Source organism: Salvelinus alpinus, chromosome 23 (genome assembly GCF_045679555.1).
Source record: "Salvelinus alpinus chromosome 23, SLU_Salpinus.1, whole genome shotgun sequence".
Taxonomy (NCBI): Eukaryota; Metazoa; Chordata; class Actinopteri; order Salmoniformes; family Salmonidae; genus Salvelinus; species Salvelinus alpinus.
The window spans coordinates 17,841,783-17,867,005 of NC_092108.1; the positions used below are offsets into that span (position 1 = coordinate 17,841,783).

The window sequence follows — 25,223 nt, forward strand, 5'->3', positions numbered from 1 at the left end:
TGGATGGATTATCTTGGCAAAGAAGAATTGCTCACTAACAGGGATGTAAAATAATTTGTGCACAACATTTGAGAGAAATAAGGTTTTTGTGCATATGGAATATTTCTGGGACCTTTTATTTCAGCTCATGAAACATGGGACCATGTTGGGTTTATTTCTGTTCAGTATATTATAGTCATAAAAATGCACTCTCAGACTCAGCCATGCCTTTTAATTTGTCTTCTTTAATATATTGAAATGTATCACACCAATGTCAACTTTAAAAAACTGATGGATAAACATGTAAATACAAAGCGTCGTAGATGCTTTTATCCAAAGTGACTTACAGTATACAGTGACATGACATTTAAGCATTATAAAAATGTTATAAAAGTGGGTAATTAATGATATATAGAGAGAGGGAGAAAGAATATAGAAGTTACCACATTTTGACATTGAGTAAAAATAAAAACATGCACAAAAAAAAATTTCACTTCAGCTCGGTCGATAGGCAACCCATAGCTTTTATCCAAAGTGACTTACAGTATACAGTGACATTACATGATAGTTACGTGTTATAGAAGTGTTAAAAAAGTGGATAAAGAGAGGGAGAGAAAGGGGAAAGAAGAGATATAGTTTGTCACATTTTTGTAAAGAACAATAAAAAGGAATGTCTCTTAGCCCGGTCCAGAGGCAACCCCCAGAGTTTGTGTCCCAGGTGGGGACAGAACTCACTCTGTTACAATGGTCCGTAACCCGGATCACAGACTACTGTAGCAGACTACTAGGGGGTGAGTGTAGTGGATGTGAAACTAGCAGGCTAGAACTAGTAGTCACCATGTGGTGAAGTCATCCTCACCAAGATCTTAAGTGAACCGTTTCTCACTGAGTCACAAGCTCTGTCTGTCAGTACAGTTGACTTCAGTGTCAAGTATTGTGTACATGTTGGTGCTCCATTTGCCTTCCAGTCTGGGTCCTAGATTATAAAGGTTGTAAAGATTTTCAGAGTATGAGTGCTGATCTAGGATCAGCTCCTTCTTATCTTATTTATTATTATCTGAAAGGCAAAAACACTGAGAATAGGGGCCCAGGTTCAGGAGATCTACCGCCATATTTCTACACTTTTGAGTTCCTATTCCTACACATTGTTATAAAACCGATTGACTCGCCTACTGACCCATTATGTCTAGGGGTCCTAAGCCTACATACTTAACTACCAAACCTATTCTATAAGTTCTCCCCCAACAAGAAAAAACCTCATAGTCACCACAATCTATTTTCCTGAATTTTTCAAAACTTGTAATACATTTTTTTTTTTTTTTCATAAAACTTCCTTAACTGAAGAGACCAATATGTACACTAGTGCTGAGTGATTAGCCTACATTTCGGTTTAATTTAGCTTTCAATTATTTGAATTAAATTTAGTTTGTTTTTTGTGTGAGTTCAAAGCCTGATTTTTAGAAAGAAATCAAATCAAGAAGCACAAACTGTGGGACATAGGAAGTTGTCGTTTTCAACAGGCAAAAATTAAACATAGTTTAGCGCAGAAAACGTGGCAATTAGCTACAATGACCACAATGCATTGCGCCTACTGCTGCCTGTTATTGACACACAAAGACCACAGTAGAGGAAGGGACTGCAAATCTCAAACTTGAGGGAGAGGGACAGAGACACAGAGTCCCCACACAAATCATCCTTCTCCCCATCTGGTTTGCCATCAACACTCTTCTGAACATGAGTATCTTAACAAACTGGGGATACCTCAAAACTCTCCTTGAGACTCCGCCCCCTGAGAGACCAACTCCATTCACAGCGCCCATGATCACACGCACCAAGCTCCATCTGATAGGTGTCCAGTGATTAGAGACCTGGAGCAACCACCAACGGGGATAAGTGAACATTGACCAACATCTTCATCTCCTCACACTTAACTTCACAAAACTGACTCTGTAGTGGATCTGGCTTTTCCAAACCCAATTCTTCAAGCACCCTATTCTTGTCACAAGACACAGCCGTGTCATCCCGCAATACCCAGACCGTGTCTTCCAGCGGATCCTCACTAACATGTCAGCTAAAGGAACAAAATAATCACTGACAAACTCTGAATCCAACAGATCACTCGGGGAACCAAATGCTTTCTCAGAACACCTAGAGAACCTAGTTGCTCAGTGTCACTCAACATAACAAAGAACGTCTTCCATAAATTGACACATTAATCAACCTCATCCTGTGCAGATGGCACATGCCGTGAAAAAGTATTTGCCACCTTTCTGATTTTCTCAATTTTTTTATACTGAATGTTAGATCTTCAACCAAAACCTAATATTAAAGGAAACCTAAGTTAAACATTTTTATTTAAATATAATAATAATGTATTAACAAAATTATGCAACACCCATTTCCCCTGTGTGAAAAAGTAATTGCCCCTTTACACTCAATAACTGGTTGTGCCAACTTTAGCTGCAATGACTGCAACCAAATGCTTCCTGTAGTTGTTGATCAGTCTTTCACATCGCTGTGGAGGAATTATGGCCCACTCTTGCATGCAGAAATGCTTTAGGCCATTCCAAAACTTCAAATGTGTTGCTTTTTAGACATTTTCATGTAGACTTGATTGTGTGTTTTGGATCATTGTCTAGCTGCATGATTCCGCTGCACCATGCTTGACCGTTGGTTTGAGGTTCTTACTTTGGAATACAGTGTTTGGTTATCGCCAGGCATAATGGGATCCATGTCGTCCAAAAAGTTCACTCAAGTTTGTCAAAAAGCACCTTGATGATCATCAACTCTTGGAAGAACGTTCTATGGACAGATTATTTAAAATTATAACTTTTTGGATGACATGGGTCCCATTATGCCTGGCATAAACCAAGACACTGCATTCCCACAGTAAGAACCTCACACCAACAGACAAGCATGGTGGTGGTAGTGTGATGGTTTGGGGATGCTTTGCTGCCTCAGGACCTGGATAACTTCCCTTAATAGAAGGAACCAAGAATTATGCTCTGTATCATAGAATTCTTCAGGAGAATGTCAGGCCATTCGTCTATGAGCTGAAGCTGAAGCGCAGCTGGGTGATGTAGCAAGACAATGATCCAAAACACACAATCTACATGAAAATGGCTAAAAAGCAACACATTTGAAGTTTTGGAATAGCCTAGTCAAAGTCCCGACCTAATCCCAATTGAAATGTTGTGGCAGGACCTGAAACGAGCAATTCATGCTTGAAAACCCACAAATGTCGGTGAGTTAGAGCAGTTCTGCATGGAAGAGTGGGCAAAAACTCCTCCACAGCCACATGAGACTGATCAACAACTACAGGAAGCATTTGGTTTGAGTCATCGCAGCTAAAGGTGGCATAGCCTGTTATTGAGTGTAAAGGGGCAATTACTTTTTCACACAGGGGCATTGGGTGTTGCATAACTTTGTTCATGAAATAAATGAAATAAGTATGTAATTGTTGTGTTATTTGTTCACTCAGGTTCCCTTTATCTAATATTATATTTTGGTTGAAGATCTGATAATTCAGTATAACAATAATGCAAAAGCAGAGAAAATTAGAAAGGGGACAAATACTTTTTCACGGCACTGTATATCTCTGCCCAGAAGTTCTCACCTAGATACACACAAGAATAAACTTTCTCACTATGACAAACCATTACCTGGAAACCACTGTCTAGTTTGGCAAAGAATGTTTCCTCTATGTCTCCACATAAATCATCCTTCTCCCCATCTGGTTTGCCTCTTATGAACATGAGTAGCTTCACAAACTGGGGATACCTCAAAAATATCGAGAGACTCCGCCACCTGAGACAACTGACTTTTCACTCGGGTTATGCTGCGTTCATAACATCTCGCAAATTCGCAAATCCCAACATACGACTGGGAAAGATCCACTTGAATGCCCCTCCAACTGGTAATTACTAGTGGGAATCTCTCTATCTATCTATCTATCTATCTATCTATCTATCTAAATACCTAACCTAATTCATAACACCTCCTACAAAAAAAAAATACATATAAGGAAGTTGTTGCTCTTCATCATTTTCTTAAAACCTCAAATTGCAGGGCTTTTAGTTTTGTTGTATGTATTGTTGACACCGGTATCACCTGTATCTCGTTCTTAGCTTCTCTGTTCGGCTCAGATTGAGTCCTGGAGAGGCCTTGGGCCGTTGGTTGAGTTTGGTTCTTTGTCATTGGGCATCTCATTTACCCCTGAATCATTTACAGACCTTCTGTCCTCCTTTGGGTCAATGTCCTTAACAGGTTGGTATTGACTGATATCATCACTATAGACTTCATGGAGGCTATTCAGGTCAACATCCTTCATGGGTTGGTAGTGACCGATCTCCTGACTGTAGTCTTCATGTAGGCTATTCAGGTCAGTATCCTTCATGGGGTGGTATTGACTGATCTCCTGACTGTAGTCTTCATGGAGGATACTCAAGTCAACATCCTTCATGGGTTGGTATTGACTGATCTCCTGACTGTAGTTTTCATGGAGGCTATTCAGATTCACATCACTACTCATGCTGATATCGGAGTCATTAGAGAGCTCTTCAAAGAACTCTTCAAAGCTCTTCAAACCCAACACAGGCCCGCTCTTCGAAGGCCCGCCTGTGTTGCTGGAGCTTGGTTGTTGGAGCCTTGTCATGATTCCTGTATCATTCACATTTTTCCTACATCTACCATCTACCGAAGACAGTAATTCCTCCGCCATCACATCAGAACATTTTTCCCTACAAAGTTTTTTCGTTTTTAGGTGCGTCTTCAAATCAGTATGGAATATAAATGTCTTTGGACACACCAGGCACTTGATGGGGCCATTGTTGTAGTGTTTTAACATGTGCCTTCGCATGTCGCATGCCTTCGAGGATATTTTCCCACACACATGGCACTTTCTGGAACAGTCTTTACTGTGTCCTTTCAGATCATGAGGTAGCTGGAAAGTGTCCCCACAGTAAGGACACTTGTACTCACCAGGGTTGGATTGGACAATGTCCTTAATGGCTTGGTTTTGACTGATCTCCTGACTGTTGTCTTCATGGAGGCTATTCAGGTTCACATCACTACTCATGCTGTTATCGGATTGCTGCAAATCATGTGAGAACTCTTCAATGCTATTTGAAGGCCCGCCTGTGTCGCTGGAGCTTGGTTGTTCACAACTTGCCATGACTCCTGTTTCATTAACATTTTTCTTACATCTATCATCTACTGAAGACAGTAATTCCTTCGCCATCACACCAGAACATTTCTCCCTACATAGTTTTTTTGTTTTCAGGTGCTTCTTCAAATCAGTATGGTATACAAAAGTCGTTGGACACACCGGGCACTTGATGGGGCCATTGTAGTGTTTTAACATGTGCCTACGCATGCCGCATGCCGTCGAAGTTGTTTTCCCACACACATGGCACTCCTTGGAACAGTCTTTTTTGTGTCCTTTCAGATCACGTAGGAGCTGGAAAGTCTTCCAACAGTAAGGACAATTGTACTCACCGGGTTTGGATTGGTCAACGTCCTTAATAGGTTGGTATTTACTGATCTCCTGACTGTAGTCTTCATAGAGGCGATTCAGGTCAACATCCTTAATAGGTTGGTATTTACTGATCTCCTGACTGTAGTCTTCATAGAGGCGATTCAGGTCAACATCCTTAATGGGTTGGTATTGACTGATCTCCTGACTGTAGTCTTCATAGAGGCGATTCAGGTCAACATCCTTAATGGGTTGGTATTGACTGATCTCCTGACTGTAGTCTTCATCGAGGCTATTCAGGTCAACATCCTTCATGGGTTGGTATTGACTGATCTCCTGACTGTAGTCTTCATCGAGGCTATTCATGTTCACGTCACTATTCATGCTGATATCAGAGTCATTAGAGAGCTCTTCAAAGAACTCTTCAAAGCTCTTCAAACCCAACACAGGCCCGCCCTTCGAAGGCCCACCTGTGTTGCTGGAACTTGGTTGATCGCAACTTGTAATGACTCCTGTTTCGTTGACATTTTTCCATTTTTTTCCATTTTTCCATCTACCATCTACTGAAGACAGTAATTCTTTTGCCATCACATCAGAACATTTCTCCCTACAAAGTTTTTTTGTTTTCAGGTGTGTTTTCAAATCGGTATGGAATATAAACGTCTTTGGACACACCGGGCACTTGATGGGGCCATTGTTGTCATGTTTTAACATGTGCCTTCGCATGTCACATGCCTTTGAGGATATTTTCCCACACACATGGCACTTTCTGGAACAGTCTTTTGTGTGTCTTTTCAGATCATCTGGGAGCTGGAAAGTGTCCCCACAGAAAGGACACTTGTACTCACCAGGGTTGGATTGGTCAACGTCCTTCATGGGTTGGTATTGACTGATCTCATCACTGTAGTCTTCATGGAGGCTACTTATGTCAACGTCCTTAATGGGTTGGTATTGACTGATCTTGTCACTGTGGTCTTCTTCAAGGCTATTAAGGTTCATATCACTACTCATGCTGTTATCGGATTGCTGCGAGTCATGAGAGAGCTCTTCAATTCTCTTCGAAGGCCCACCTGTGTTGCTGGAGCTTGGTTGTTGGCTGTTTGTCATGACTGCTGTTTCATTGAACATTTTCCGACATCTACCATCTCCTGAAGACAGTATTTCTTTCATCATCACATCAGAACATTTCGCTCTACAACGTTTTTTCAGTTTCAGGTGCTTCTTCAAATCAGGATGGTATATAAAAGTCCTTGGACACACCGGGCACTTGTAGGTGCCATTGTTGTTGTGTCTTAACATGTGCCTTCGCATGCCGCGTGCCGTTGAAGTTGTTTTCCCACACACATTGCACTTTCTGGAACAGTCTTTTGTGTGTCCTTTCAGATCACGTGGTAGCTGGAAAGTGTCCCCACAGTAAGGACACTTGTAATCCCCAGGGTTGGATTTGAGGTGGATCTTGGTTGTAATTACGTCATCAGAAAAAGTCTTCCTATAAGACCTTTTCAATCTTCGGGGCAATTTCAAATCAGCATTGTCCTTCACCATCACATCAGAACATTTCTCCCAACAAAGTTTTTTTGTTTTCAGGTGCTTCTTCAAATCAGTCTGGTATATAAAAGTCTTTGGACACATCGGGCACTTGATGGGGCCATTGTTGTTGTGTTTTAACATGTGCCTTCGCATTTCCAATATTCGAGAACTTATTTTCCCACACACATAGCACTTTCTGGAACAGTCTTTTGTGTGTCCTTTCAGATCACGTGGTAGCTGGAAAGTGTCCCCACAGTAAGGACACTTGTAATCCCCAGGGTTGGATTTGAGGTGGAGCCTGGTTGTAATTACTTTATCAGAACATTTCTTCCCACAAGATCTTTTCAATCTCAGGTGCGATCTCAAATCACAATTTAATATAAAAGTCTTTGGACACACAGGGCACTTGTATGCTCCATTGTTGAAGTGAAGTAGAAGGTGCCTTTGCAAACTTACAATACGAGTAGTTACTTTCCCACACACATGGCACTTTATGGAGCCGTCTTTTGTGTGTCCTTTCAGATCCGATTTTTTGTCTCTTTTCAGATTAGCTTTTTTGACTCTATTCAGATGAGCTTTTTTGTCTCCTTTCAGATCAGGCTTTTTGTCTCTTTTCAGATCAGGGTTTTTTTTCAGATATTTTTTTTGCTGGACAGTTTCCCCACAGTAGTCATCACCACTCTTCTTCTCCTCACAGCTACTCTTCTGGTGTTCCTCGAAGTCCTCACTGAATTCAAAGTCTTGCCCACACAGGGTGCATTGGTGTGACCTCTGCTCAATGTGAGATCGCATGTGTCTTGTCAAGCCCAGTGTTTCAGTGAAAGTCTTGCGACAGAAAGAGCATGCTTTGATTCGTTGACTTCTTTTGTGAGAGGTGTTGGATGGCTCAGGAGTTAGTGAGTCCTGAGGTACACTCTCTGAGACACCACCTAGTGTTGAAAAGAGAAAAGTGAGCAAGACATCCACATATTATCGACAAACTCAAAGTCAAGGTACTGCAGCCTAAAAGATAGAGTGAAAGTGTTCACTGAACTCAAAGGATGATACACATAAGCACTTGGTTATTCTGACAGCAGAATAGCATGGACGCCTAGGTCTCGTGTTGGATTCTGGGTGAAAATTTGAACATGGTTAAACTCAGAAGTATAGGTACATTAGTTACAAAAGAGACATGAGGGGTGCAATAATGAAGCTTGGGAGGGGCTGAGTGCAGGGAACACGATTGCATGTGGCAGTACTAATAACGGGAGAAACCGTTGAAGGCTCATATACCTCAGCTCCCTGCTCAGCAATAATGATGCACTGTTTAGCGATAAGGAGACTCCACCCAAAGTGGGGTATGAATACTACCACTGGGGAAGCCATGTCTGTGTCTGAATTACAGCTGCTTCCCTTTGGGAAGAATTAAACTTGGTTAAGCTTCTCTAGTGTCTGTGAGTTATTTACTCTGAAAATTAGAACATAACACTAGTAACCAATTTCTCTGCATCTTTAAGGCTGTCATTTGTAGTTTGTTTATTCAGTAGTTTTGAATAAAGAGCTCATGTTCACCGTTCTACACGCTAAGGAACACTCCTTACCAGAATCACAGACAGTGGTCCTTTTAATGACAGTGGTCCAAAGTTTATTATCTGATGGTTCGGCATCTTCCCTGAGGACAGACAAATATAAAGTCAGTTATGATTTTCAATGGGTAAGTTCACTTCCAAGGTCCTAGCCACTACAATAGGGGCATTCAAATCTGGGCCTCGAGGTCTGCACCACTGCTGTTTTCCACCCTTCCCCCAATAACCTCTCAAATCAGGGACAGATTCAATCCTCTGTACACTAGGTGAGTGTATTCCTTGGTCAATTAATTTTCTACCTGGATTTGAATACCTCTGTTCCACAGCTGACACTCACTCAGTTTCAGGTGACCGCTCTCTCTTCACACCCTTTGCTTCGCTCTTCTCATTTTTGACACCACGTCCTCTTTTCTGTTTTCTCTTTCTGCCTCTTCTTTTCTGTCCGTTGGAACCCGTGGCCTCAGCCTGCAGTTTCCCGCTCTGTATAAAATATATATTATGGTCATAAAAATGCACACTCTGACTTAAAGCCTTGCCTTTTCATTTATTTTCTTGAATTAACTTAAATGTATCACACTTCTGCAAACTTGAAATCAAGGTGGATCAACATGTAGATAACACCAGATGGTATAGATGCTTTTATCCACAGTGACAAAATGATATTATAGTGTCATAAAAGTGGATAATTAATGATATATAGGGAGAAAATGGGGATAAAATATATAGTAGTTCAATTTTGACATATATATATAATAAATAAATAAAAGGAATGTCTCTTAGTCCGGTCCAGAGGCAACCCCCAGAGTTTGTGTCCCAGGTGGGGACAGAACTCACTCTGTTACAATGGTCCGTAACCCGGATCACAGACTACTGTAGCAGACTACTAGGGGGTGAGTGTAGTGGATGTGAAACTAGCAGGCTAGAACTAGTAGTCACCATGTGGTGAAATCATCCTCACCAAGATCTTAAGTGAACCGTTTCCCACTGTGTCACAAGCTCTGTCTGTCAGTACAGTTGACTTCAGTGCCAAGTGTTGTGTACATGTTGGTGGGATTAAACACACTCCGTTACAGCAACATGTTGGTGCTCAATTTGCCTTCCAATCAGGGCCCTAGATTCAAAAGCTTCTCAAAGAAGGAGTGCTGATCCAGGATCAGGTCTTATTTATTATGATCTGATTTGAGAGCAGCACTCCTATTCTGAGACACTTTGTGAATAGGGGCCCAGGTTAATACATGGCTACTAGCAGTAGGTGTTATATTTAGAGTTCTAGCTAATGTGATCTATCTATCTAATGCATTTTGTGTTTCCACTTCCTCAGGTGGTGAATTAGTACCAACAATTAGTGCAAATTGAATTAGGCCTAAGCTATATATAAAATTAGTGTACATGAAGATGATGAATGCAAATTCATCTCTATTGAACAAAGAAATATGAAAATTCTAAAGCCCTTTTTCCTCCCCAATTTCGTGATATCCAATTGGAAGTTACACTCTTGTCCCATCGCCGCAACTCCCGTACGGACTCGGGAGAGGCGAATGTTGAGAGCCGTGCGTTCTCTGAAACACGACCCTGCCATGTCACACTGCTTCTTGACACACTGCTCGCTTAACCCGGAAGCCAGCCGCACCAATGTGTCAGAGGAAACACTGTACAACTGGCAACCGTGTCAGCGTGCATGAGCCCGGCCCGCCACAGGAGTAACGCTGGAGTGAGATGAGGACGAGGACATCCCGGGCCGGCCAAACCTTCCCCTAACCTGGACAACTCTGGGCCAATTGTGAATCGCCTCATGGGTCTCCCGGTTCCGGACAGCTGCGAAACTGCCCAGGATTGAACCCATATCTATAGTGACGCCTCAAGCTCTGCAGTGCCTAAAGCCCTATTTTGACAGTAAAATATAACACAAATAGCCTAATTGTCTACCCAAAATTCATGACAATCACTGGATTAGATTGGATATCAAAATATTTTGAATCATGCATTCCTGCTTGGACATGTTAGATGTAACAACTTATTTATTGAATACCATCTCAGTAGTCTATTACACTTCTTGATAAAGCATTGTGAATGACTAACTTCATAAATGACATTTATTTTTATTCAAATAAGTTTGCTAATATGGAATAATTTATGCTAAAACCATCAAACTAGTAGTAGAAGTAGTTTAAAGAAAAAATACATGGTTTTAAACTTATCGTTCTATTTATTGTTATCGCACCAATTCACGCAATTTACCGCATTATGGATTTTTTTCCATATCGCCCAGGTCTATGTGATAACCCTTTTTGGGGGTGCCACCAAATCACAGCTGGTGCCACCAACTGAAGAAGTTAGTGGCACCAGTGCCATCAGGGGAAAATGAGTCTAGAGCCCTCTATTTCCTTAACACCTCAAATTGCAGGGCCTTTAGTATTGTCATATCTATTGTCGAAACCGGTATCACCTGTATCTCGTTCTTCACTTCTCCGCTCGTCTCTGGTTGAGAATCCTGGAGAGGCTTTGGGTCAGTCTGGGACACCTGCTTCCCTGTTAAGCCAATGGTTGAGTTTGGTTCTTTGTCATTGGGCATCTCATTTTCCAATGAATCATCCACAGACTTTTTGTCCTTCAATGGGTCAACGTCCTTCATGGGTTGGTATTGACTGATCTCCTGACTGTAGTTTTCATTGAGGCTATTCAGGTTCACATCACTACTCATGCTGTTATCGGATTGCTGAAAGTCATAAGAGAACTGTTCAAAGAACTCTTCAATATTCTTTGAAGGCCCACCTGTGTTGCTGGAGCTTGGTTGTTGGCAGCTTGTCATGACTCCTGTATCATTTTTCCCACATCTACCATCTACTGATGACAGTAATTCCTTCACCATGACATCAGAACATTTCTCCCTACATTGCTTATTTTTTTTCAGGTGCATCTTCAAATCAGTACGGGATATAAAAGTCCTTGGACACACCGGGCACTTGTAGGGGCCATTGTTGTTGTGTCTTAACATGTGCCTTCGCATGCCGCATGGCTTCAAAGTTGTTTTCCCACACACATGGCACTTTCTGGAACAGTCTTTTGTGTGTCCTTTCAGATCATGTGGTAGCTGGAAAGTGTCCCCACAGTAAGGACACTTGTACTCACCAGGGTTGGATTGGAGATGGACCTTGGTATTAATTACTTCATCAGAACATTTTTCCCGACAAGATCTTTTCAATCTCAGGTGCGATCTCAAATCAGCATTTGTTATAAAAGTCGTTGGACACACAGGGCACTTGTATGCTCCATTGTTGAAGTGAAGTAGAAGGTGTCTTCGCAAACCCAACATACGAGTAGTTACTTTCCCACACACATGGCACTTTATGGGGCGGTCTTTTGTGTGTCCTTTCAGATCAGATTTTTTGTCTGCTTTCAGATCAGGCTTTTTGTCTCTTTTCAGATGCGTTTTTAGCTGGACAGTTTCCCCACCATTGTCCTTACCAATGTCTTTTTTTATCTTCTCCTCACAGCTTCTCTTCCAGTGTTCCTCTAAGTCCTCACTGGAATCATAGTCTTGCCCACATTGGGTGCATTGGTGTGACCTCTGCTCAATGTGAGATCGCATGTGTCTTGTCAAGCCCAGTGTGTCAGTGAAAGTCTTGCCACAGAAAGAGCATGCCTTGACGCGCTGGCTTCTTTTGTGCGAGCTGTTGGATGGCTCAGGAGTTAACGAGTGCTGAAGTACAATCTCAGTTAGTAACTCCTTAGGTACACTCTCTAAAGGTTTTTCTATGTTCTGCCCTTTGGCCATTTGACCACTGTGCTCCTGTAAGTGAAAGCTTTTGTGAGAGGTGTTGGATGGTTCCGGACTTAATGAGTCCTGAGGTACAATCTCAGAGACTTCTTCTCTCTTCTGCCCTTCGGCCATCTGACCACTGTGCTCATCGGAATGAATTTTGTGAGAGGTGTTGGATGGCTCAGGAGTTAGTGAGTCCTGAGGTACAACCTCTGAGACTTCTTCTCTGTTCTGCCCTTCGGCCATATGACCACTGTGCTCCTCTGAATTAATTTTGTGAGAGGTGTTGTATGGCTCAGGAGTTGGTGAGTCCTGAGGTACCATCTCTGGAAGTTCGTCTCTCTTCTGCCCTTCGAACATATGACCACTGTGCTCCTCTGAATTAATTTTCTGAGAGGTGTTGGATGGCTCAGGAGTTGGTGAGTCCTGAGGTACAATCTCTGAGGGTTCTTCCCTGTTCTGCCCTTTGGCCATCTGACCACTGTGCTCCTCTAAATTAATTTTGTGAGAGGTGTTGTATGGCTCAGGAGTTAGTGAGTCCTGAGATACAATCTCTGGAAGTTCGTCTCTCTTCTGCCCTTCGAACATATGACCACTGTGCTCCTCTGAATTAATTTTCTGAGAGGTGTTGGATGGCTCAGGAGTTGGTGAGTCCTGAGGTACAATCTCTGAGGGTTCTTCCCTGTTCTGCCCTTTGGCCATCTGACCACTGTGCTCCTCTGAATTAATTTTGTGAGAGGTGTTGTATGGCTCAGGAGTTGGTGAGTCCTGAGGTACCATCTCTGGAAGTTCGTCTCTCTTCTGCCCTTCGAACATATGACCACTGTGCTCCTCTGAATTAATTTTCTGAGAGGTGTTGGATGGCTCAGGAGTTGGTGAGTCCTGAGGTACAATCTCTGAGGGTTCTTCCCTGTTCTGCCCTTTGGCCATCTGACCACTGTGCTCCTCTGAATTAATTTTGTGAGCGGTGTTGGATGGCTCAGGAGTTGGTGAGTCCTGAGGTACAATCTCTGAGGGTTCTTCCCTGTTCTGCCCTTTGGCCATCTGACCACTGTGCTCCTCTGAATTAATTTTGTGAGCGGTGTTGGATGGCTCAGGAGTTGGTGAGTCCTGAGGTACAATCTCTGAGGGTTCTTCCCTGTTCTGCCCTTTGGCCATCTGACCACTGAGCTCCTCTGAATTAATTTTGTGAGCGGTGTTGGATGGCTCAGGAGTTAGTGAGTCCTGAGGTACAACCTCTGAGACTTCTTCTCTGTTCTGCCCTTCGGCCATATGACCACTGTGCTCCTCTGAATTAATTTTGTGAGAGGTGTTGTATGGCTCAGGAGTTGGTGAGTCCTGAGGTACAATCTCTGAGGGTTCTTCCCTGTTCTGCCCTTCGGCCATCTGACCACTGTGCTCCTCTGAATTAATTTTGTGAGAGGTGTTGTATGGCTCAGGAGTTAGTGAGTCCTGAGGTACAACCTCTGAGACTTCTTCTCTGTTCTGCCCTTCGGCCATATGACCACTGTGCTCCTTTGTGTGAAAGGTCTGTATGGGCTGTTCCTCCTCCCTCTTATGAGATGATGGGAAATGAGAAGGATGGTCTCCACCTAGTGTTGAAAAGAGAGAAGTGAGCAAGACATCCACATAGACATTAACACATAGACAGGTAAGACAGATCCGGTGCTTGATAAAAACAGACTAGACCACATTTGAACAAATCTCAATACAGTGCAGTGAAGAGATATGGAACTTTCTTCAAATAAAGAACGAGGTACTGCAGCCTAATAGATGCAGGGAAAGTGTTTACTGCAGAATATCTTGACCATTTTGGTCTAGTAACCACGTTCTTCTGCATCTTTAAGGCTGTCATTTCTAATTTCTTATTCTTTATTCAGGAGTTTTGCATATCTAAGGAGCTTGACGTTCGCTGCTCTACACTCACTAAGGAACTTTTCTTACCAGATTCATCGACAGGGGTCTTTTCATTGAGAGTGACCCCTGTATTAACACTGGTCCAAAGTTCATTATCTGATGGTTCAGCTTCTTCCCTGAGAAGAGACCAAAATGAAAGTCAGTTTTCAAATGGGTAAGTTCACTGCCAAGGTCCTAGCCACTACTAGTAACCGCTACTACTTCAAATCTGGACTGAGGTCTGCACCACTGATGGTTATAAACTTTTCTCCAATACCCCTCGAATCAGGGACTGATTCAGTCCTCTGTACACCAGGTGAGTGTATTCTCTGAACAATCAATGATATTAATAAATACATTTACAACCTGGGAGAAAAGAAAACCAGCAGCACTGCAGACCTTGAGGCCTGGATTTGAATACCTCTGTTCCACAGTGGACACTCACTCAGTTTCAGGTGACCGCTCTCTTTTCACACTCTCATTTTTGACACCACATCGTCTTCTCCATTTTTTCTTTCTGCCCCTTGTTTTTTTCCCTTGAGAACCTGTTGCTTCAGCCTGCAGTTTCCCTCTCCTTATAACCAGTTTTAGCGAGGGCTTGGGTAATGGCACATCGCTTATGTCAAGCGTGTGTGCTCCAATCTTCTCAATCTTTAATCTTGTGATACCAGGTCCTATTTTCTCTCCTTTTTTTCTACCTCTTTTTTTCTGGACTTGGGAACTCGTCGGATCATCCAGCAGTACCCCTCTCTTTAGGGTCAGTGTTAGCGGGGACTTGGGTAGCGGCATATCGCTTATGTCAAGTGTGTGCGTTTCAATCTTCTCATTTGTAATACCACGACCTCTTCTCCGTTTTTTCTTTCTGTCAATTCCTTTCGGTCCTGGGCGTCTTGTCTCAGCCTGCAGTCTCCCTCTCCTTAGAATCAGTGTTAGCAAGGACTTGGGTAACGGCATATTGCTAATGTCAAGCCTGTTCAACCGCAGTACGGGTTGACGGCGCAGACAGGAAGCAGTCAAGCGGCTGGTTTTCAGCCCGCTGCGAGTCTGAGGGCAGAGAACAGCTTTATCTCTCCTGGTTTCTTTTATCATCTCTTTGTTGATTGTCTTGCGTTTAACGGTTATCTCAGTGGCGTCCTCTATAGTCTTGACCTCGACCTCCACAGAAGCAGAACAGGCTGGTGGCTTTACAGTCCAGACCTTACGATCTGCCATTCTGCAGTCCCAGCTCATCTCTGGTTCATCAGATGGGAAAGGGCTTTGATATCCCTTTATGGTGGGATAGGACTGTCTCTCTGGGCCTGCTTGGCAAGAGGCAATTTCTTCCTTCACAGAGGAAGGGAAAGACAGTGAAGAGAGGATGTAGTCACCACCAGTGGACCTTAGAGCTAGAAAAGGAGAGACCGTCACAGGTTAACATCAGGAATAACTTAACTACATTTCCAGCATTTCCTAAGTTCTCCCGGAAAATATTGAAATATTAGGACAGAAGTATTTTTTTTTAACAAAGAAAATAAATTCAGAAAAGTAAATGATTTCCAAATCCTGCACCCCACCCACCATTGGTGTCTAAGTGATGTCCATTTTTATGGTGATGGAGGAGTGCCTGTAATGGCTCAGGGTGAGCCACAGACTGCACACACTCCTCTAAGAGAGCAGGGGCAAGGCTGAGCCAAGATGCAGTCTAAGAGATGGAGAAATTAACAATTGTTACAAAACCAATTAACTTGCCTGCTAATATTGCTGAAGTGGTAGTGTCTAATCATGCATCTAAGACCTAACCTATCCAACCTATTCCATAACAATATGGTGTTTCAAGGTTTTGTGTGGAATGAGAGGCACTTTGGGACACATTCTTACTGGAGAGCCGAATTCATACTAGGGATGGGCACTAGTACTAATCCAAGGAGTGTATTTGATTGCTAATAATTAAATACAAATACAAAAAATTTACAAATTCTACTATTAAAAAGGTTAAACGTATAAGCACTGACAAAATTACAAACTCTAAGAAGTGTCAATTCTTTGTGGAGTGTGTCAAGTGCAGTGAAAATGTGTTTCATTTCCTTATCAGAACAAGCAGAATTTACAGCAACCAACAGCATACCGTAAACTTTATTTTGCATTCAGCCCCGTTTCACACTGACATGAGAGTACTTGAGAACTCATAAAAAATTTAATATGAGAGTACTCGAACATGGACATTCTTTCAAATGGCCATCCCTATTTCATACCTCAGATGATGTACAGTACAATAATACCTGCTTAAGGTTTGGAGCAGGAATCAGTTTCTCCAGTCTGGACAGGAACTCCCACACAAGAATCTGCAGTGTTGAGTCATACTTGGGGCCATACTCCTCTGGGAAAACATTCTGATAGACAGGACAAGCAGATGACAGTAGAAAGTACATACAGTGCCTTCAGAAAGTATTCACACCCCATTACTTTTCCCACATTTTGTTGTGTTACAGGATTCATTTTAAATGGATTAAATGGAGAGAAAAAAATTGTCACTGGCCTACACATAATACCTCATAATGCCAAAGTGCAACTTGTTTTAAAATTTGTAGATATGACTTAAAAATTAAAAGCTTAAATGTCTTGCATCAATAAGTAGTCAACCACATTGTTATGGCAAGCCTAAATGAGTAAAAATGTGCTTAACAAGTCACATAATAAGTTGCATGGACTCACTCTGTGTGCAGTAATAGTGATTAACATGATTGTATTATGACTACCACACATACAATTATCTGTAAGGCCCCTCAGTCGACCAGTGAATTTCAAATATAGATTCAAACAAAGACCAGGGAGGTTTTCCAATGCCTCACAAAGATGGCACCTATTGGTAGATGAGTAAAAATAAAAAGCAAACATTGAATATCTCTTTGAGCATGGTGAAGTTATTAATTACACTTTGGATGATGTATCAATACACCCAGTCACTACAAAGATACAGGCGTCCTTCCTAACTAAGTTGCCGGAAAGGGAGGAAACACTCAGGGATTTCACCATGAGGCCAATAGTGACGTTAAAACAGTTACAGACTTTAATGGCTGTGATAAGAGAAAACTGAGGATGGATCAACAACATTGTAGTTACTCCACAATACTAACCTAATTGACAGAGTGAAAAGAAGAGTGAATGGCTCAGTTGGTAGAGCATGGCGCTTGCAACGCCAGGGTTGTGGGTTCATTCCCCACGGGGGGACCAGGATGAATATGTATGAACTTTCCAATTTGTAAGTCGCTCTGGATAAGAGCGTCTGCTAAATGACTTAAATGTAAATGTAAATGTAAAAAATATTCAAAACATGCATCCTGTTGTAACAAGGCACTAAAGTACAGTGGTTCCTCCTTTAAAAGTTGTGAGCTTATGCCGCGGGATTTAGAGGTAATTTGTGGTTTAGTACGGTACGCTGCGCCACCACTTCATTGCTCCAGACCAGCGCAAGGGGGAGTTAGAGCACTGAGTATGCTTTTGGGTCCTATTGTGTCTCTAACTGACATGAACCTAAATAGAAACTGATAATTGTGCATGACTTCAGTATTACTTATTAAAACTGTTGTTACACTAAGGTTTTTAATATTTTATTTTGTTAGGATTATTTTGCTCTTACTGTAGTACTGTATGCCACTCCCGACCAATCATGTTGTACAGCGCCTAAGTGGCGCAACGGTCTAAGACACTGCACAGCAGTGCAAGCCGTGTTGCTACAGATGCTGGTTCGTTACCCATGCCGTCCTCGACTGGGAGACCCATGAGATGACTGTAGGTTTTTGGTTTTTCTCCCTCTAAAACAGAAATAAATCATTCTAAATAACAAACTGGCTTCGTGGTTACAATAAAGAATGTAAATGAGTAACAATGTCTCACCCAATGTTCAAGAATGGCCTTTTTCTCTCTTTTTTACGTTATTTGAAAACAAAATCATCTCCAAAATATTTAAGGGAATTGCACTCATAATGGTGCTGACTCGGGAAACGTTCCCGCTGTTCTGTTCTTAGTGCCAGTCTGCACGTTCAAACTAAAACAATGTAACTAACAATGGCATCTTTATGCTTTCATAATAAAAAAAAATGAATAATACCTTTTCAAAATGCCGATGTTTATTTGGTTATGGATCCATAACGAATTACTATGGGAATAAATATCACTGAATTACAGAAATATCCTCCATATGTAATTATTGGCGGAGAGTCATGTCATGTTTTTCGATATACTGTAGGCCTACCGTAGCCGACATGAGTCTCACTAGTGTTGAGTAATGTGCTGTTAAAAGTGGTGTAGGTCTTATTTACAGTGGGGAGAACAAGTATTTGATACACTGCCGATTTTGCAGGTTTTCCTACTTACAAAGCATGTAGAGGTCTGTAATTTTTATCATAGGTACACTTCAACTGTGAGAGACGGAATCTAAAACAAAAATCCAGAAAATCACATTGTATGATTTTTAAGTAATTCCTTTGCATTTTATTGCATGACATAAGTATTTGATACATCAGAAAAGCAGAACTTAATATTTGGTACAGAAACCTTTGTTTGCAATTACAGAGATCATACGTTTCCTGTAGTTCTTGACCAGGTTTGCACACACTGCAGCAGGGATTTTGGCCCACTCCTCCATACAGACCTTCTCCAGATCCTTCAGGTTTCGGGGCTGTCGCTGGGCAATACGGAATTTCAGCTCCCTCCAAAGATTTTCTATTGGATTCAGGTCTGGAGACTGGCTAGACCACTCCAGGACCTTGAGATGCTTCTTACGGAGCCACTCCTTAGTTGCCCTGGCTGTGTGTTTCGGGTCGTTGTCATGCTGGAAGACCCAGCCACGACCCATCTTCAATGCTCTTACTGAGGGAAGGAGGTTGTTGGCCAAGATCTCGCGATACATGGCCCCATCCATCCTCCCCTCAATACGGTGCAGTCGTCCTGTACCCTTTGCAGAAAAGCAGCCCCAAAGAATGATGTTTCCACCTCCATGCTTCACGTTTGGGATGGGTTCTTGGGGTTGTACTCATCCTTCTTCTTCCTCCAAACACAGCGAGTGGAGTTTAGACCAAAAAGTTATATTTTTGTCTCATCAGACCACATGACCTTCTCCCATTCCTCCTCTGGATCATCCAGATGGTCATTGGCAAACTTCAGACGGGCCTGGACATGCGCTGGCTTGAGCAGGGGGACCTTGCGTGCGCTGCAGGATTTTAATCCATGACGGCGTAGTGTGTTACTAATGGTTTTCTTTGAGACTGTGGTCCCAGCTCTCTTCAGGTCATTGACCAGGTCCTGCCGTGTAGTTCTGGGCTGATCCCTCACCTTCCTCATGATCATTGATGCCCCACGAGGTGATATCTTGCATGGAGCCCCAGACCGAGGGTGATTGACCGTCATCTTGAACTTCTTCCATTTTCTAATAATTGCGCCAACAGTTGTTGCCTTCTCACCAAGCTGCTTGCCTATTGTCCTGTAGCCCATCCCAGCCTTGTGCAGGTCTACAATTTTATCCCTGATGTCCTTACACAGCTCTCTGGTCTTGGCCATTGTGGAGAGGTTGGAGTCTGTTTGATTGAGTGTGTGGACAGGTGTCTTTTATACAGGTAACGAGTTCAAACATGTGCAGTTAATACAGGTAATGAGTGGAGAACAGGAGGGCTTCTTAAAGAAAAACTAACAGGTCTGTGAGAGCCAGAATTCTTACTGGTTGGTAGGTGTTCAAATACTTATGTCATGCAATAAAATGCAAATTAATTACTTAAAAATCATACAATGTGATTTTCTGGATTTTTGTTTTAGATTCCGTCTCTCACAGTTGAAGTGTACCTATGATAAAAATTACAGACCTCTACATGCTTTGTAAGTAGGAAAACCTGCAAAATCGGCAGTGTATCAAATACTTGTTCTCCCCACTGTATTTAAAAGCATATTGAAGTTAAAAGCAATAGCCTACAACTATTTTAGCACAGTTTCGTGCGGCTCTGAGACAAGCATGGGGACTGGTCTTGATAAATCAATGAGATTTTTATTTTCACCGAATCTCCGTTTTGGTATTGGTTAGACTAGAATTAGAAAATGAGGGTGTAGAAATGTTATGCTCTTAGTGTAACCTTTATTTAACTAGGCAAGTCAGTTAAGAACAAATTCTTATTTACAAAGGACAGTTTACTCCTTCCTCCCTGTCGGGGAATTGAACGCTGGTCTCCGCAGGACACTGGATTCTTTAGCTAAATAGCCCAGTGCTGTACTCCCGATCACCACGTTGTACAGCTCCATATTTTCCATTCCATCCTGACGGAAACCCAGAGGGTTTTTTATTTTACTTGGAATAGAAACACCATAATATTAATAGAATTAATCCCAAACTCTAAATGTAATTGGAAAGGTAGATACAAATGATTTGTGACATTGTGGTTACAATAAAGAATGTAAACAAGATGTAAACAAGATGCTGTGTTTTTATTTACAGTAGTGATGAACAGCTGGTGACATTTTGAAAACAGGTTTTCAAACACTTGTAGCCCGATTAGCAGGACAATAGACTCTTTGTAGCCCGGCTACTGTAGGTGTGAACATCCCCCTACCTACAATGTATTCAATGCTTAAGTACTCTGAAGTGTTACATTTCTAACTCAAAACAGCAGTACAGTATTTCTTCAACAACATCTTTATGCTTTCGTTAATAAAATAATGATAAAAATACTCTTTCAAAATGGTGATGTTTATTTAGCTTTGGATCCATAACGAATTACTATGGGAATAAATATCAGTGAATTACAGAAATACTGGAAAAAAGTTGTCTAATGAAGGTAAACAAATTGTTGCTTACTGGAAAATACTCCTTCAAATACACAGTCACGTTGTACAGCTCCATTATGGATATTAGCAGGGCTATATTTTGGCCTTTATGGGCGCGCACAATTGGCCCAGTGTTTCTCTCCCTCTAAAAACAGAAATAAATGTTTTGGCCTTTACAAATATTATTTTGGGATTTATTCAGATTACAATTGCTCTCTTTTGTTTTTTTGAAAACAAAATAACATCCAAAATATCATTATATATTATCAAGTCATATAGCCAGCACCTACATGAAGCTGAGTGACTCACTCATTCATGGCTTTGGATCAAAATAAATATCTACCAACATTCTTTCTGATAGTCTTTAATATAGAAATGTTTTGGTTATCCTGACCTGGACACCATGTACAGTATTATAATAGCCCATTATGGGCTATTAGCAGGACAATATACCTTTACCAACACCTCTCTGTATTTTGATACTTTGTGGATGGGGGCTCCTGCAGTGCAAAATGCATTGCTACAGATGTAGGTTCGATACCTGTGCCGGCCACCACTGGGAGACCCATGAGGTGGCTTTTGGTTTTAATTTAGAATCCTTCAACATAGTGACACATCACATTTTTCAAATTTCAATAGCTCTTTAACCATTACTCCTAAAACGTTCAAAACTGGTTCTAGCTTTTAGTTGGTTTACATCTCACACTATTTTAAATTATTTATTTTAATTTGTGAAATTCAATAGCGTCTTGGTCATGTGACCCACACACCTCAAACAAGGTTCATAATGTACACTCAGTAGGCCTACACATTGGACACCCTTTTGTTTGTCTATTTGCATCTCATGAGATTTTACGAGAATTTTTGATAGATTCAAATTTCAACAGCTCCTTAGTCTTATGACCTATGACCCTCAAACTACTTTCAGAATAGCCACTGAGTAGCCGTATATGTAGCACAACCTTTTGTTTTAATTTAGAATCCTCCAATCCTCTATATGTAATTATTGGCGGAGAGTCACGTCACATTTTTAGATATACTGTAGGCCTACCGTAGGCGACATGAGTCTCACTAGTGTTGAGTAATGTGCTGTTAAACGTGGTGTAGGTCTTATTTAAAGAGCATGTTGAATTTAGAAGCAATGGGATTTAGCACCGTTTCACGCTACTCTGAGACAAGCATGGTCTTCATAAATAAAATGAGATTTTTATTTTCACTTAATCTCAGTTTGGGTATTGGTTAGACTAGAATTAGAAAATTAAGGTGTAGAAATGTTATGCTCTTAGTGTAACCTTTATTTAACTAGGCAAGTCAGTTAAGTACAAATTTTTATTTACAAGGACAGCCTACTCCTTCCTCCACGTCTGGGAATTGAACCCCAGTCTCCCGCCTGCCCTGCCCACACGACACAGGGATTCTTTAGCTAAATAGCCCAGTACTGTACTCCCGACCGTCACGTTGTACAGCGCTATAACGGAAACCCAGAGGGTTTTTCATTTTTCTTGGAATAGAAACACCATAATATTAATCAAATTAATTAAGCAAGTACCAGTCAAAAGTTTGGACACACCTACTCATTCCAGGGTTTTTCTTTATTTTTATTATTTTCTATATTGTAGAATAGTGAAGACATCACAACTACGAAATAGCACATATTGAATCAGTTAAGAACAAATTCTTATTTACAAGGACAGCATACTCCTTCCTCTCCGTCAGGGAATTGAACCCCGGTCTCCCGCGTGCCTGCATTCTCTATTACAGTCATTATTGAAGGCTATCAAATGCTTCTCAAAGATGGTGGTCAAACTAGCACTAACTAGCATTAATGGTACCAGTGGTTCACACATAAATAACGTGCCATAGAATTCTGTGGCAACATGCAAGCTGCGCCGCAGCACGCTGCAACTTTTAAAGGAATGTAATACCACTGTAATACTGTAAAAAATTGGCTAAGTAATTCACTTTTTGTCCTGAAAACAAAGTGTTACGTTTGGGGCAAATCCAATACAACACATTACCGAGTACCACTCTCTGTATTTTCAAGCATAGGTGGTGTTATGGGTATGCTTGTAAACGTTAAGGACTATGGAGTTTTTCAGAATAAAAAAGAAACGGAATGGAGATAAGCACAGGCAAAATCCTAGAGGAAAACCTGGTTCAGTCTGCCTTCCACCAGACACTAAGAGATTAATTCACCTTTCAGCCGAATAATAACCTAAAACACAAATCTACACTGGAGTTGCTTAACAAGAAGACAGTGAATATTGAGAGAGTGGCCGAGTTACAGTTTTGACTTAAATCTACTTGAAAATCTATGGCAAGACCTGAAATTGGTTGTCAAGCAATGATCAACGACCAATTTGACAGAGCTTGAAGAATGTTAATTTTTTAAATAAAAAATAATTAACAAAATGTTGCACAATCCAGGTGTGGAAAGCTCTTAACCAGTGGGCAAAACCTGGTTGAAAAGACGTCTTATGACGTATTATTCTGGTCGCAAAACGGTTGAAATAGAACGTTTTGTTATGTCTTTTTACTGACCAGAATATGATGTATTTTTCTTACCACCATACGACCAGTTGGTCATAATTCTGACCACTATTATGTGCTGCTATATGATGTAGCCTACTGGTGGTCATAGTTAAGACATCGTCAGGTGGTCATTACCAGGTTATGATTACAGTTTATTACATACACTCTTAGGACAAAAAAAGAGTTCTTCAGCTGTCCCCATAGGAGAACCCTTCTTGGTTCTAGGGAGAAGCCTTTTTGGTTCTACATAGAACCCGTTTTGTGTTCATGTAGAACCCCCTGTGGAAATGGTCCTACATAGAACCGAAAAGGGTTCTACCTGAAACCAAAAAGGGTTCTTCAAAGGGTTCTCCTATGGGAACTGCTGAATAACCTTTTTAGGTTCAATATAGAAAAAAATGTGCTAAGAGTGTACTGTAAAAAGTATTGCAGAGGATAAAGTTGGATATTGAAAACATTGCTCAATACATTTATATTTGTTTCCATAGTCACCAATTACATTTAATCTGCAACATATTCTTACATTTAAAATAGATCAAGCAATGGCAAAAACAAATCTACATCACAATTTCCAGTAATTGTTTCATAATTCACTCACAGACATTAAATGCATAGAAAGACTGGGACACAGAGTATATAAAGGCCCATTGTTTTATTTGATTAATGATTAATAAGAGTGGTGTGATGGGGTAGATACTCATCAAGGATCTCTGAGCACAGAAGGCGATGTTGAAGAGTCATGTGATGGATCAGATCTGCAGTAAAGACATTCAGCACATTACACCTTAATCAATAATGAGATTTTAATAGCAAACTAGAAAAGGATATCACTGAATAAACTTTGTGGACTCAGCTGGCTAAAAGTATTTCCTTGGTACTAGTTGAAACATTTTGTGACAGTTACAGCTTAGAGATGTCTTCAAAAAATAGCAACTTGCTCATCTACAGTACCTGTCAAAATTTTGGGACACACCTACTCATTCCAGGCTTTTTCTGATTTTCTACATTGTAGAATAATAGTGAATAGTGAAGACATCAAAACTATGAAATAACACATATGGAATCATATAGTAAACAAAAAACTGTTAAACAAATCAAAATATATATTTGAGATTCTTCAAAGTAGCAACACTTTGCCTTGACAGCTTTGCACACTCTTGGCATTCTCTCAACCAGGTTCATGAGGTAATCACCGGAATGCATATCAAATAACAGGTGTGTCTTGTTAAAAGTTCATTTGTGGAATTTCTTTCATTCTTAACGCGTTTGAGCCAATCAGTTGTGTTGTGACAAGGTAGTGGTGGTATACAAAAGATAGCCATACATGGAAAAAGACCAAGTCAATATTATGTCAAGAACAGCTCAAATAAGCAAAGAGAAATGACAGTCCATCATTACTTTAAGACATGAAGGTCAGTTAAATAGGAAAATGTCAAGAACTTTGAAAGTTTCTTCAAGCGCAGTCGCAAAAACCATCAAGCTCTATGATGAACACTGGCTCTCATGAGGACCGCCACAGGAAAGGAAGACCCAGAGTTACCTCTGCTGCAGAGGATAAGCTCATTAAAGTTACCAGCCTCAGGAATTGCAGCCCAAATAAATGCTTCACAGAATTCAAGTAACAGACACATCTCAACATCAACTGTTCAGAGGAAACTGTGTGAATCAGGCCTTCATGGTCAAATTGCTGCAAAGAAACCAC

General features: G+C 41.2%; 1 protein-coding gene across 1 annotated transcript in view; it reads right to left on the reverse strand.

Moving 5' to 3' along the window:
• Window positions 1–204: 204 nt before the first annotated feature.
• The window catches only part of LOC139550436 (uncharacterized), a 36,579-nt gene continuing 11,560 nt past the window's right edge, over window positions 205–25,223 (reverse strand). Inside the window, exons 5-12 of the mRNA XM_071361341.1 lie at window positions 16,462–16,572; window positions 15,761–15,884; window positions 14,649–15,588; window positions 14,252–14,340; window positions 10,994–13,899; window positions 8,885–9,027; window positions 8,563–8,633; window positions 205–7,911 (exon numbers count right to left, since the gene is read on the reverse strand). Coding sequence (XP_071217442.1) covers window positions 4,121–7,911; window positions 8,563–8,633; window positions 8,885–9,027; window positions 10,994–13,899; window positions 14,252–14,340; window positions 14,649–15,588; window positions 15,761–15,884; window positions 16,462–16,572 — 8,175 coding nt within the window. The 3' untranslated portion in view covers window positions 205–4,120. The remainder of the gene's footprint in view (window positions 7,912–8,562; window positions 8,634–8,884; window positions 9,028–10,993; window positions 13,900–14,251; window positions 14,341–14,648; window positions 15,589–15,760; window positions 15,885–16,461; window positions 16,573–25,223) is intronic.